This window comes from Acromyrmex echinatior, chromosome 1, assembly GCF_024713525.1.
Source record: "Acromyrmex echinatior isolate Ae372 chromosome 1, ASM2471352v2, whole genome shotgun sequence".
Taxonomy (NCBI): Eukaryota; Metazoa; Arthropoda; class Insecta; order Hymenoptera; family Formicidae; genus Acromyrmex; species Acromyrmex echinatior.
This window is the reverse complement of record NC_141852.1, coordinates 16794026-16808106: the sequence shown is the minus strand read 5'-3', so window position 1 is coordinate 16808106 and position 14081 is coordinate 16794026. Positions and strand designations below refer to the sequence as shown.

Sequence of the window (14081 nt, the reverse complement as noted above, 5' to 3'; positions counted from 1 at the left end):
GTCGGATGCATACACACTCGAATACGAATACTAACGGAATCTTGCTTTTCAATGACGCTCTTATACAGGAAGTCTTATCGCTTATATTGAATTTCAAAAATGTGCTCGTCTTTGTGAACCATCTTTTCGATATTAATATCGAACTTTAATATTAATTTCATGCTAATTACCTCAACTCAGAAGTCAACATTTTGCAATTGAAATTATCTGATAATGAATGATAACGTTTTAATTTTTAATTATCATTTTCATTGTTTAGAAGTGTTTTATCTTTAATATAAAATAATATGTAAATAGACGTTGGTTGCAAGGTTTGTAAAATAAAAATAAAATTTAAATTTGTAGAGAGAGAGAGAGAGAGAGAGAGATAGAAAGTTAAGAATACATTCTTGATTTACAATTTAAATATCCTACGTATTTATTCGATGATTATATTGTTATAATGTATTTAGGATGATGATAAAAAAAAAGAACTTTGTTTATGAGGCTAGTTTTAGCAGAAAGAGAGAATTATTAGTTTAAAAGTTAGTTACCACAATTGTTAAAAGCGTTCTATTTTTCTGAAATAAAATTGAGTCACAGTCTTACAATCCGCTAGACTTCAAGGTAGTCTGGTTCAATTAAGTTAATCAAGTCAAGTCACTTTAAAACCGACGATCTATGCTATTTGTAGATATCCGTGACCTCGAAAAAATTTCACGATACTAGATAATGAAGTTTAAATTGTGCGAGCGAGCAAGGATTAATAACGCGATTGCGCATAATTGCGTTTCGGTGTCGCGATATTAAATATGATGCAGTCAGCAAAAGGCGAGTACAGATAAGTCTCTACGTTTACACAACTGCGATAACATGCGCTCTTAAACGCATTTTAACAAGCGATGTCGCAAATGTCGAAGTGCAAACGTGGAATGAATTGCATATGTTGCGTCCATGACGCGTTCTTTGAAGATGAATGACTAGAGGAATGAAAAAAGTATGACTTTGAAATTTATAGTATTATTTGCTCTATTCTAAATATTTTATTACATCTTGATACTGTACAAAAAAGCTATACTATAGCATTACATTGCTATTATTATACGTACAAAAGGAATCAGTAATGATCGAGATGAGCTATCTTTAGGTCAAGATCAATAGCTTGAGAATATACATACATTAGAAAATATCTTTTCGTTTGATATTTTCAGGTTTGACTTTTTGTAAAGCAATAATGCGCAACCTTTCTTTAAAAGTCATTTAGAAAGTTATTCTTAGAAACACGTAGCCTTGCCAGACGCATAATGTTTTGTTTGTATAAAATACAAAACATGATTTTATATCTTTAACGATGAGAGCCGATAGAGCACACACAGTGTCACTTTACTTTAAGTATTGCTCTCATATTTTTATTACATACTTAATAAGTTACACAGCAGTTAGCTTTTATCTGTCCGGTACTTCAATCGACCTTACGATTATGACTAATAATATCGGTCAAGTATCCAAACAGTTTCCGTCATCAGTCAGATTTTATCGTTTTCCATTTCTCGTCTGGAGAATCATATACCTGCGTGTACGTCGATAGCGGTTTTTTTTAGGACGATATGCCAGAGTGCACCGCACTCGCGCGCACTAAGATAAAAGAGACGAGAGAGAGAGAGAGAGAGAGAGAGAAGCGAGGGAGAAAGATAGAAAGAAGTGAAGATACGCGCGGACGTATTTATCGCGCGCGTGCATTGTAAGGTCCGCCGACCGAGCGTGCAGATAAACACGCGCGTTGCGCACGTAACAGTATAAATAACTTGCGCAAGCGTTAATGAATGCTCTTATCTTACCCCGCTCTTCTCTGCCTCTTGAAGAGTCGCGAAATAGATATACCAGCCCAGACGCTGCGTTTTGTTATCTCCGTCGATGCGCGTTGCGTTTATGCGGGATGAGCGAATTTCTTGCTTGCACGAGAAGGCGAAGAGATAAAAGTTACGCATATCCTAGAGCGAGTTCTGTGGAAGACGGGCGCACGAATAACATAAATAAAACGCTGTAGATAAACGCTAGGATGATACGATAACAATAAGTGTATAATGTCAGTTTTTCCGCATAATTATTAGTGGCATAGAACCATGTCTCTTATTTCTACATTTAGACGAAAAGATATAATGATGGCAATTATAAAAGACTATGTAAATTTTATATGTAGAATCGATAGCCACGTACGTACACACATAAAAAAATGGATACATTACTAGACAAGTTTTACACGTAAAATTAACACACACACACACACACACACACACACGCAATTGGTACGATTTTATAGTTAAAATGCAAGTCTAAAATTCTTTATTCAACTGTAATCAATTCTTACATATAAAACTTGTATAATTACTATCACAATGTTTTTCTCTAACTGTAATATGAACTTATAAAATCTGCATAAATTGTGCGTAAATTGATTGAATTTTATGTAAATTACTCTTATAAATTGTATTCTCCGTGTACCTGTGTGAAAGTTCGAGAAACGATATACGTAGAGGGCTGTGAAAATCTATGTCTCGTAAAGTGTAAAAAGAAAACGCGGCGACTGTAACTGGAGAACGCAGAGATCCGACAATTGATTTTGCCTCGAGTAACGGTAACAGCTGACAGAGCTCGTTGCCCCTGGGGAGACGAGGAATCGCAGCCCCCGTATTTCTCTTTTCCCCTCGCGTTACGCCATTTGCGATTTCCGCCGAGCTTTGCGAACGGAGGCCGGAGGGCAGAGATAAATCGATAAAGAACGCGAATGCGGGGGAGCATGAGAGCGACCGTGGAGGAGTTCCTTTATAGCCATATAAATTACGCGCGTATAAATTATGTCTATCGTTCAAGCATCGTTACAGTGCACATTGTATAAAGACGTTCGCGCTTCTGACGTTGGGTCTTCCCTTTTGAAGATCTTAAAATAAAAATATCATCCAGTGGAACGATTAATTAATCGAAATGACTAATTTATATCTGTAGACAAAGGAGAGATGGAGAAAATTTAATTAACCAAGACCGTTTGTAAAACTTATTACAGTAAAAAGTAATTATAAATAGCTGTATATTTTCATTAACTTATATAATTAAGAATTAATTATTATATACACGGCGTAGCTAAGATTACGTGCCGTTAAAGCTATCCAACTTAATATCATTAGAAATTTACACTGATAAAAAAATTAAACTGTAATAAATATCTCAATAATTCTAAGTAAATATTTACTAGTTGTAAACATATATTTATTTGATACGAAATCATTAATTTGATTTAAATAATCATTTTTTATTGAGTAAATATTTATTTATTGTAAGCAGATGTTTACTTAATACTATTCAAAGAGATATGTATTAAGATTTAGTAAATTTTTTTCAGTATATTAAATAAATGAAGTTGCATTTGTAAAATGCATTCGTCTTTTAATTATTAAATCCATTCTTAATCGTCAATGACTTTGTAAACCGCGGGCCAAATTTGTACGCACCGATTCGCATAATAATTACGCATGTAGACTGAATTTTTGTTTGCTTGTTTGTTACAGGGAACGTCGTGAAGTGGAAGCACGTGAGATGGAGAAGGTCAAGATGGAACGGGAAAGGCTTGAGAAACAGAGAGCCGAACAGGCGGTTCATAAGCATTTTGAAGAATCATTTAGGTTGGCACAAAAGGTATGTCATTCTTTACTACCTGTTTCATTTTTACCTGACACATTCCTTCGTATCTTACCTCTGAGACGCATTAGGTTTATTTTGTTTTCGATTTCTTATTTTAATGGTTTTTCTTTCCGATTGATTCAGATGTTAAAGAACCATTTGGACTGTAAATAAGGAGACAACTTTATCAGTTGCTAAGGATGTTAAAAAGAAAAAATAACTTGAGTCATAAGGCACAGATACAATACTCACTAAACTTTTGCTAAATAAAAAGTAGTCGTTTTATTAGAGATAGAAGTGACCTTTTGATAATATAAATATTTGCACAGAAAGCTTTTATCTATAATATCCGGAAGTATTCGGATTCTATAATTTTTGACAGCTAATTATCTAGTTAATTATTGATATCTTATTATTTCCTCTTATTTTCGAGACTGAAAGCAGCATTCTTCGTTCTAATAACGTCGAACAAGTTGATAACGAGGAAGTTTTAGTTTTCTTCGAGGAAGGCGTGTACTTTGCGGTAAAATCGTTATTTCGTAGTCTTATATCTACATAAATGGAGAAATGGGGATTGTTGCAAAGAAATTTGATTTGAACAAAAATTTTCAAAGAAATCGCGAAAATTCGACAAGGAATTATTCATTAATCATACTGTTAATGAGTAAAAAAAATTGTAAGAAAATTAAAAGTATATTTAGTTCTGCTTTCTCCTTGTTTTTCTTTTTTTGAAAGAAAAATTCCTAGATAGAACAAAAATTTAAAAACAAAAGAAGAAAATAGTCCACAAAAGTATCTATTGTATATATTTTTACATAAAATCATTCGAATTAATACTAAATAGCTTATCCTTTTTTTATTTTTGATAAAATTAATCCGCTTGAAATAAATTTGTTTTTGTTTTGTAAAAAGCAATGAAGATATTTAACTACGAAACTGTTAAATTATTTTTGTGCGAAAGAATATATAGTGTAATTTTTCTCATTTTTAAAGTAACTTCCGTTAATGTAATAAGCACGTACATAATATGAATTTTGGAAAAAAATCTATCTCACTTTACAATACAATTTTTTTGCGACTTTACATAAATTACAAATATCGAGATGCTTCTATGCACCATAATACATCATTGAGTCAATAATTGTTGTGAAAAGAGGCTGGTAAGCAAAGAGAGACGGAGAAAACACTTTTTGTTTTGAGAGTTTTTGTCAAGATATAAAAAGGCGTTCGTATACATATTGGGACTGAGTTTTAGACCTGATGTTCATTCTTGTACAGTCTTGTAAAGACTGTACAAAGTACAGTCTGATCTTGTAGTGTAGTCAGTTTGGTGATAACTTTATTCCTAAAAAAAATTATAAAACTTTTTTCATTCATAACTACCGTTTATAAACTCAAAGTTTAATTAGTACGTTTAATTGTTGGTGCGCGGAACTGTGAACTAATATACAAACAATATTAAAACAAATTTGGTGAAAATGACTTTTCATGGACTAATATCGCGATGAATAAAAAATGAAGATATTCCTCGTTCAGATATTTGGGATCGGAACAGTCTTTTCACGATGTGCATTAAAAGGAAATTATTAAATTCAGTGCCAAAATATCTTCCACATGAAGTAAAGTAATTATTCTTAATATAATTTGCTTATGCAGTAAATTTATTTTTACATTCGCCGATTTATATTTACTTATTATACGTGTCGTAGAAAATTAGCAAATTAAAAGGTTGAATTTTATTTAACTTAAATGGCCAGCGCGCGACACACTTCGCTCTAGAATATAGTTTCCTCGAATGCAGTCCACGTATCCGCGATATCAGAATATTTGCATCAGGGTCAGCGGACAGGTTTGCAATGCTTCGGCGCATCGGTGCATTGTCCGATAAGCGCGATTAACGCGTTTCCGAGCACAATAGCGCGGATTGATTTCGCGCGCAGCTCCATCGTCGACCTTGGCATCTCGCCAAGCCAACGTCGGCGAACCGTGACACGCGTTTAGCACATCCGAGATTGGCTAACGATTTCACTGAAAACCGCGTGGCACGAACGCGAGCGTGAAATTTCGACGAGGTACTCGCGCTTTGTTATAGCTTCTCGTTAGCTGTTGCTCGTTGCCGCAATTGTTTATCACCGTCGTGGTGAATTATGTGTATGATGAACTCGATATAGACATTTCAAAAATTTTCCTTTTCCTTGTTTCACTCACGTGGCGATATTCAACAAAGAAGGTCTTAAATAAACTTTTACTTTAACACGAATCCTCCTACATTTATTTCTAAAGAAAAATGCAACGTGACTGAGACTACTATTATATATAAAAATTCGAAATGAACTTTGCGTAGGCACGTACTAAAAAAAAAGAGCATGATAGTAAAAGCGGTAACACAAACGATCCTGCAAATGCGATGTATCGGCAATTTTAAGTTGGAGTGGTACGCAGAATATATACGTGAGTAATTAACGATAAGAGCAGTTGCCTGGAAAACGAAAGGGCATGATTCAATTATACGCGTCTTCAGTTCTTCTTATTAGAAATTTTTTCTTGGACAGGAAGAAAGGTAGAAATATTATAAATAGAATCATAAATTAGATATTTTTATTTATGCATTTGCATTAAATTTAAAACATCGTAAATTTCTTCGGAATTGATTTACCGTTACATCGCATGACAAATTGTCTTCTTTCAGTTCGGAAAGATCAACAGATGAGAAGTGATTCTATTCAATTTTTGTCAACATTCAAAACTATTTACAACAATAGGATTTCTTTACGCTGTAACTATAATAGAAACGATTGATTTTTTTTATTGTGAAAGAAGAATGAATAAAACAATAGAAGGCTAAAATAATAAGATCATTTTAAAGATAATCAGAAACTTATGTTAATTGGAAACTTATATATTCATAAATATTTGTATTTCTTCATGATGACGTCCACAAATATCAAACTATAACATTAAAATAGTATCTGAATATAGAATTAATTATATACCACAAACTGCTGTCTTGGGCTCTTCATCAAGATTATTAACAATTTATCATTAGTTTCTGCATCAGGCGATAGTACGGAAAATTTTTTACACTTGGGAAATGTGACGTTTAAGCTTATTAATTGCTTGCATATATAACGTATATGTATTGTATATACTATACTTTACCACTTGAATGGTTTTCCATTTTGCAAATAACTTGAGAAAGGCCGATGCTATTAACGTGACCGACTGATATTAATTATACGGTTCACTGTGTAATTAAAATGGCGTAATTATACACTCCGGCAATGCGACCCAATTAGATAGTTCTATTTTGCAATTTTTATCTTTCTCTTAATTTTACTGAAGAACCATTATACGAAAAAATTATGCATATTCTTTTGAATAACTTCGAGGTCAGTGGGTAAGCTTGACGGTAAAAATACCGCGATTATTGTTAACAGCGAAGCAATTGATTATGCAGAACGGAAATACGCTTTCATCGATGAATGACAAACTAACGTTGTTTGATCGGGTGAGGAAAGGAGGTCACCGTCGATAGTGATACACAAAGAAGCTACGCGTAAAGTTACGTGCCGATTGTCATCATCGGCGAATCAAAAACTTTCATGCCGCTTGTCCGGGCAAAATGGTTCGTTCCCGTCTCTTCCCTCTTTCCTTTTTCATCGTCTTTTTTTTCTATTCCTGGCACGAATACACGCTCATACATACATACATATATACATACATACATACATACATACATACATACATACATACATACATACATACATACATACATACATACATACATACATACATACGTACGTACGTACGTACGTACGTACGTACGTGCGTGCGTGCGTGCGTGCGTGCGAACGTTCCGCGAGTGGCATTTGCAATGCAAAACTCGCCGGCACGAAGGTCATTAATTATGCACTCCGCGCGACAGCGGTGCGCAACAATAGAGTCGCCGAGGCGCGCACTCCAGCGTGCACGATCATCGGGCCGGGTAGATTTTCCTTGCTATATATATTTTCACGACGGATGATCCTTTGCGTCGAGTTGCTCGAGGACCCGCTTTTGCAGCGAGGAATTTGTTGAACAATGGCTCTTCACCGGTCTCTTTCTCAGAGACGGATTAAAGGAAACGCTGAATTGTAGGATTGTCGTTTTGTTACTTGTGATTTTTTAAATGTATTCCTTTCTTTCCTTCTAATCCCAAGAATGCATAAACCTTGCCGAGACGGATACAAAGAATTCGATGCGAGCATTCCCACAGAATTGTCAGATGCAAATACACCGTAGCGGATATTTTATAGTAATTGAGGCTGTAAGGCTATTTCACCCACGTAATATTATAATATATTAATTATTTTGCGGGCGTACATATTCAAATGTAATTTCTTAATTATAGGGTAATTTTATATTACAGGGAAATATGAAATAACCATGATATTTTTAGTACCTCGACGGGCCTCAAAATAAATTCGTGTTTTATATAAATTCTCGCGTGAAGTTAAACACTTGGGAATAGAGAATTTTACGTGCATTTTGGTAATATAACTACGATTTTATTATATAGATCTCTGTATATACTCCAAGCTTTTTCGTATTATACATATATTTTTTTAAGTCATGATTTTGATGTAGACACGAACTTTTATTAAAGTAAAAAATTTAGCTACATTGAGGAAAAATTTCTGGTTGCACGGGAAAAACAATTTTGCTGAAGTATCTAAAATTTTAGCTACATACATACATAAGATTTAAAAATAATTTTATTAGAGTCAAAATAATTATGTAGAATGCTCAAAATAATTATTAAAATGTCAATACATTTTATAATATTTTTCTTTATGCTTGAGATTTCTAAGTCATTATTTTGATAATCCAACAAAATTATTTTCAGATCTATATATAGTTAAACTTTTAGATAACTTCAGCAAAATTGTTCTTTCCGAATTGTGGAAATGGACAATTCAGAAAATTCTGATCATTATCTCAACTAGAATTATAATAGACTCAACCAGAAAAATTTTAATTTATTCATTTTTTACCATAATTTCAATTAGTCAGACCTTTTTTTAATGTAAATACAGATCCAAAAATAATTATAACGGACTATCAAAATAAATATGTAGGACATTCAACTAGTTGATACAATATAAGATAGAATGTCAAAACTTTTTGCAGTATTATTCATCGTGCTTGGGTTCCTTACATATTTATTTTGATTGTCAACAAAATTGTTTTCAGATTTATATTTACTTAAATTTTTACTTCAGCAAAATTTTCATCTACAATTATTTTCACCTTTCCTCTAAATCCTCTGCCTTCCGAGAATTCATCATCCACGCAAAGAAATCAACACATTTCTCAACGAGAAATGAGTGGCATCGCGAGCTCGCGCCGCATGTAACGTAAGCCACGAGCTGTGCGATGCAGCGCAACACAAAGTAACGCAATGCATCGCAACGCATCCGCGATCATCTTCTTCTACATAAACGACGGCTGCATTCCGGATTGCACTCGGAATTTCGTCACGTTTCCTCGCCTTGCCGTTAGCGTTCGCTCGCCGTGAATTCGCTTGTCGGCGTACCCACGCCTTCTAATTCCACGGCGCGGAGTTAATTGCCGCGTCGTCCACGTACCGTATCCACGTGTACATACATACATAGAAGTTACTCGGCTCCTTCTTCCCCGACGCGCGTCGTACGCGCGCATAAATATCACGCTTGTCTCTTTCTCTTTCTTACATACCCATACGTATGTGCATTCACCCGTTCACGTGTATCACGCACACGTGCACGCGACCGACCGGTCCTTCTCCTCTCTCTCTCTCTCTCTCTCTTTCTCTCTTTCTTCCTCCCCGGCAGTACAGTTATCCGTAATATACGCGAAAGCAAGTCGCGCCGTTCTCTCGCGTAAGCGGGTCACACACGCCATCCGTAAACACGTATGTACACGGTATGTACAGTGCCATGTACCATATGCACCGCGGCTTAATACATATATGTATGTGCTCGAGAGAGAAAGAGAGAGAGAGAGAGAGAGAGGGGGGAGGGGGGGTGGAAGATAGCATGCACACGATGGCGTAATACGCGGCGAACACATACCACGTATGGAGCCCGAGAGTCCGTAACGGACGGCGTTAGGCGGATTAGTCCGAGTTACGACCGCATAGGAGCTCACGCACGGATACACACGCGCGCATGCAATGTGTGGGCTCTAATCTCGTTTGATCGCGTGTTATACCGTGGAAGGGAAGGCGGTCTTCTCTCCCGCGCGGCTCAGCGGGGGTCAGGCGTAAATTGGGCGACCCGTTAGATATATCCGTTCGCCGCGCCGCGCCGCGCCGGCGTGTTTCCTCCGCGGTCGGCGACACCATCCGCGCGGCAACTCGATCCAACGCGATCGCGGCGAAGGTCGCGTTGCACGTGGAGGTCGTCGAGGCCGATATATCTTTGAACCGTCGCGATGCACACGCTCGAATTAAAATTCATCCGGTTAGCGTTTCTGTAAAATAAGCGACGTAGTAGAGGATGGATAGATAGATAAAGCTTTTATTGTTATTCCAAGACTTCTAAGGCAAGGCTTTCTAAGAACGTACAAAAGGAATAAACAATAACGTTCACAGTGAAAGAAATGGTTGATATATAACTTGTAAAACTTTCTTGTTTTTAAATTAGAAAGTAAGAAAGTTTTTGTTTGAAATCACGTATCAACAAAATAATGGTTATTCATATCAATTTTTTTTTTTTTCCCCGGTAAAGAGTGAAATGCAAAATAAGAAAATTAACAGACAAGTAGCGCAGAAACTTGGGAGAAAATATTACATATAAAGGAGAGATCTAATTAAATATTGTACCTGCACGGCAAATTCTTTTGAAATGAAATGTACGATGTATAATACAATACCTAGTATAGATTTAACATAAAACTTTATAAAGACTGCGAAGGTACAGTCTTAGAAACGCATAAAATTTATGGGAGAATGCAATGAACGCAGCTGAATATTTTTTTATTTTTGTTGGAAAGTACCAGTAAAGAGAAGGAAAAGAAAAGATGAATTTACAGGAAATGAAACAAAAAAACAAGCAACAAAGAAAGATGAGATGACGGACGTTAAACTAAACTTCACCGACTATATGACATCAGGTCACAATCGTGCTGTCGTCCTTGCACGTCGATAACGTTTGTATTTTCTTTGAATTGCCTTGTTTTCTTTAATAACGCGCGTACTTGTATTATCGTGTATTATTACTGATCCTGATTATCTTCTCGGAGATCTCGAGGAGATGAAAGGCGTAATAAATCGAAATCAACTTGTCTAGATTGAGGAGTGAAGGGCCCCTCGAGCATGAAAGCAGGCCGTATTAAAACCTTGATTACGCCGCTGCTCTCGCGCGTTTCAACGGGTTGTGCAACGATCTCTGACTCTCTCCGGATCTTTTTTCTTCTCGCTTCCAGCGGGTGAGTCAAGGTTTTCGGGTCGCGGAATGCCATGCTGACTAGAAATTAATGACATGCTCAGTTTCGGCCGAGTCCGACGCCTTATAATTACATCGTGAACCTTGGGATGGATACCTTGTTAAAGGAAAGAACAAGACAGTCATTCGGTAGATCAATAATTCAATCATGCTCGATTATAATGTCCGGCATCTTGCGATCTCGTGTATCCTCTGCGAAATCTGTGCATCTCGTTCCTCACGTACCATAAACCTGTATATTCGGCTAATAAATAACTTTATAAATCCTTCAAGGAAGTATATAAATTTCTTTTACGTAATATGAAATTGCAAACGCTTGACTAGAATTACAACGTAATGCTTTGTCGTCGCACAAGTGTAAGATAGCGCTCTTATGTCTTATGATGATGAAACATATATATGCCACAGTGGGAAATTTACAGACGTATTCATTAACGTTACAAAGTTGCCGTCTTTCGCTAATTTCTCGCGATATACGACAGTTAGCCGACTGTAGCAGTTAACGTCGCCGTAATTGCGCGATATACGCGTCTCGAGACCGCGAGGTCAGGTACGCAAGATGCATTTTCTTTGACGCCGCGTACTCGTAATTGTGCAAAGGCTCATACAATAATCGTTCTGTGTGCCATTGTGCCGGGGCTGAATAGCGACGCACAATAGAAATTCAAAGATCCCGTTAGGCATCCGGCATTGAATAGGTAGCACCGTGTGTGCTTGATGTGTACACGATGCCTCGTCGATTATATCGTATACTGGTTCATCGTTTATTTATTGGTCATCTGGTATCCTGTACTTTTGCAGCTCTTATCGGATAAAGGCATGGGATCAGTAACGTGTGAAATATTTCCAAGTGTCCATGACCCGAGAATCGTGCTGAAAGTAATGAGCAACAAATTTTTATAAATTAGAATTTCTCTTATTGAAAAATTAAGTTAAGGAAAACCAAACGGAGATACAAACGTATATATTATCTTGATCTACAGAGTTTTGTTTACTTTTCTACATAATGCCGGTTTCTCTGTATTCATTTTCCCCATCTGGAAGCTTAAATATTTCCTTGTGGTGGAACTCGTTTCAGCAACCTGAAGACAGTGACGCATTGCTTTGTGGATTCCGTATTGTTATGGTTATATATGTTTACTTTAATCATTTCATCAACTCTTTTTTTGTTGTGTTCAGTTGAAACTGTTCGAGGGCAACCGCTGGTTTTCGAATCGGAATCCGGAAACGGATCGAGGTTGATCTTGAATACTTATGTTAATATGCAAGCCTTAATTGAATGCAACATGAAAAGAGAACGAAATAATGAAGGTACGCAAGAGAATATTCGAACTTTTAAAATAATAGAAAAAATGTGTAAAAAAAAATCAAGAAGGAAATTATATAATTTTTATTGTTAAAAAAGTAAATATATCTATAAAGTAAATATTTTTATGTAATTCTATAGATTAATATTCTTAGCTTTTTAAGAAAAATTTATTAAAAAATTATTTACTTATTTTTAGTATGATCGTCATATTTCATGTGACAAACATCGAACTTGAGCTTCTATTTTTTTTTATATCGAAGATGGACGGCTAAATATTTAATTTCCGTTTTCTTCCCGACGAAGAAATTAAATATTTGCTTTAGGAAAGACGATAATATCGAGTTTTTGCTGAACGAGGTAGCTTTCAGATTTATCGCGGGATATGCTTGAAACTTCGACGGAGAGCTTACGAAGCGCCGTCTGCTAGTAGAGACGATATAATACGAACTGGAAACGACGACACAATCTAAGTATATGTAGTCGACGTTCCTCGTGTTGCGTATCCAATCGCATAAAAAGCTGTCAGGCTTCCTCGACAGTGTCGTCAGCGAATTTAGCTTCTTACGAAGTGCTTAGTGCAGCTTGATCCTTTTGAATTTGGCGTAGTTGCATATCGTTGAAGAATGATTGGTAAATTCACGCTGTTTTCAATACAGAAAGAAATAAATATCAATTAATAATAATGTAACAATGTAGTAATAGGATTATATTTTCAATTTAGAATTGTGCTTCAAGACCGAGTAGTAATCGACGTGTGATTTAAAAGCGTAAAGGTAGAATGTATAAAATTGAAAAAACAATATTAGTATAAAATCTCACCTGAGGACTAAAAATAATATTTGTTTATTCTGTATTGTACATATATATACACACTGAGAAAAATGTTTAGTTGAAAATGGATGAATCACAGAAGGGTTCTGGTTATATCAATTAGGTTATTTGAACTAGAATATTCTAAATTTTACATTTAACAAGAAAATTCTGATTCGTTTATTTCCAATTAATCCAACCAGATATTTTTCTTAGTGTATCGGTCGATATTTATTTACTGAAATATTATTTTCAATTGTTACGCAAAGAGTAGATTTAAAAGCATCGAAAAAAGGTAAACGAAAGATACACAGAACAAAAATGTATGACATTATTAAGAACATTCGATTATTGTATTACTTTTAAAAAACTATTGTATTACTTTTAAAAAATTATTGTATTATTTTTGCGAAAGTTAAAAATTAAGAACTTGTAACATATTTAACACAAAGTCTTTACGATAATTTCCCGAGATAGCGTTAAATATGTCAGAAATGTTTAAACTACACCTAATCGGTGCATGAAGTTTTTAATATGTATGTTGTATTTTTTATTTTAATTACGTCTGGTAGAGATATTTTTTTCCCTCCCTCTGTAATAAGAGTGTTCCGAGAATATTCATGACGGTAAAATATACATTTGTCGCTGATACGTGACGAGAAGAATTTTAAAACCTCGTTTTTTTTTTTAAACAGCCGTCGCGTTGTTAAACGTATAATTACGTCGGATCTCACGACTGATCGTTCGATCGTATTCGAGTCGTAACTTCATCCTCGAGCGATCCTTTTCGATCGAGGGCGAGCGTACAGGTGAAAGGCACGTTGTTTTTCTTCCCTTTCTTT

General features: G+C 35.6%; 1 protein-coding gene and 1 long non-coding RNA gene across 8 annotated transcripts in view; one reads left to right on the top strand and one right to left on the bottom strand.

Annotated features, from left to right (window-relative positions):
• The window catches only part of Kdm3 (Lysine demethylase 3), a 325601-nt gene that overhangs the window by 289176 nt on the left and 22344 nt on the right, over positions 1 to 14081 (top strand). For all 7 annotated transcript variants that reach the window (XM_087407663.1, XM_087407674.1, XM_087407682.1 and 4 more), the window contains exon 9: positions 3543 to 3669. In XM_087407663.1, the coding sequence (XP_087263789.1) occupies positions 3543 to 3669 (127 nt within the window). The remainder of the gene's footprint in view (positions 1 to 3542; positions 3670 to 14081) is intronic.
• The window catches only part of LOC147911014 (uncharacterized), a 42294-nt gene continuing 38392 nt past the window's right edge, over positions 10180 to 14081 (bottom strand). The window contains exon 2 of the long non-coding RNA XR_015545647.1: positions 10180 to 13070. This is a non-coding gene — a long non-coding RNA (uncharacterized LOC147911014). The remainder of the gene's footprint in view (positions 13071 to 14081) is intronic.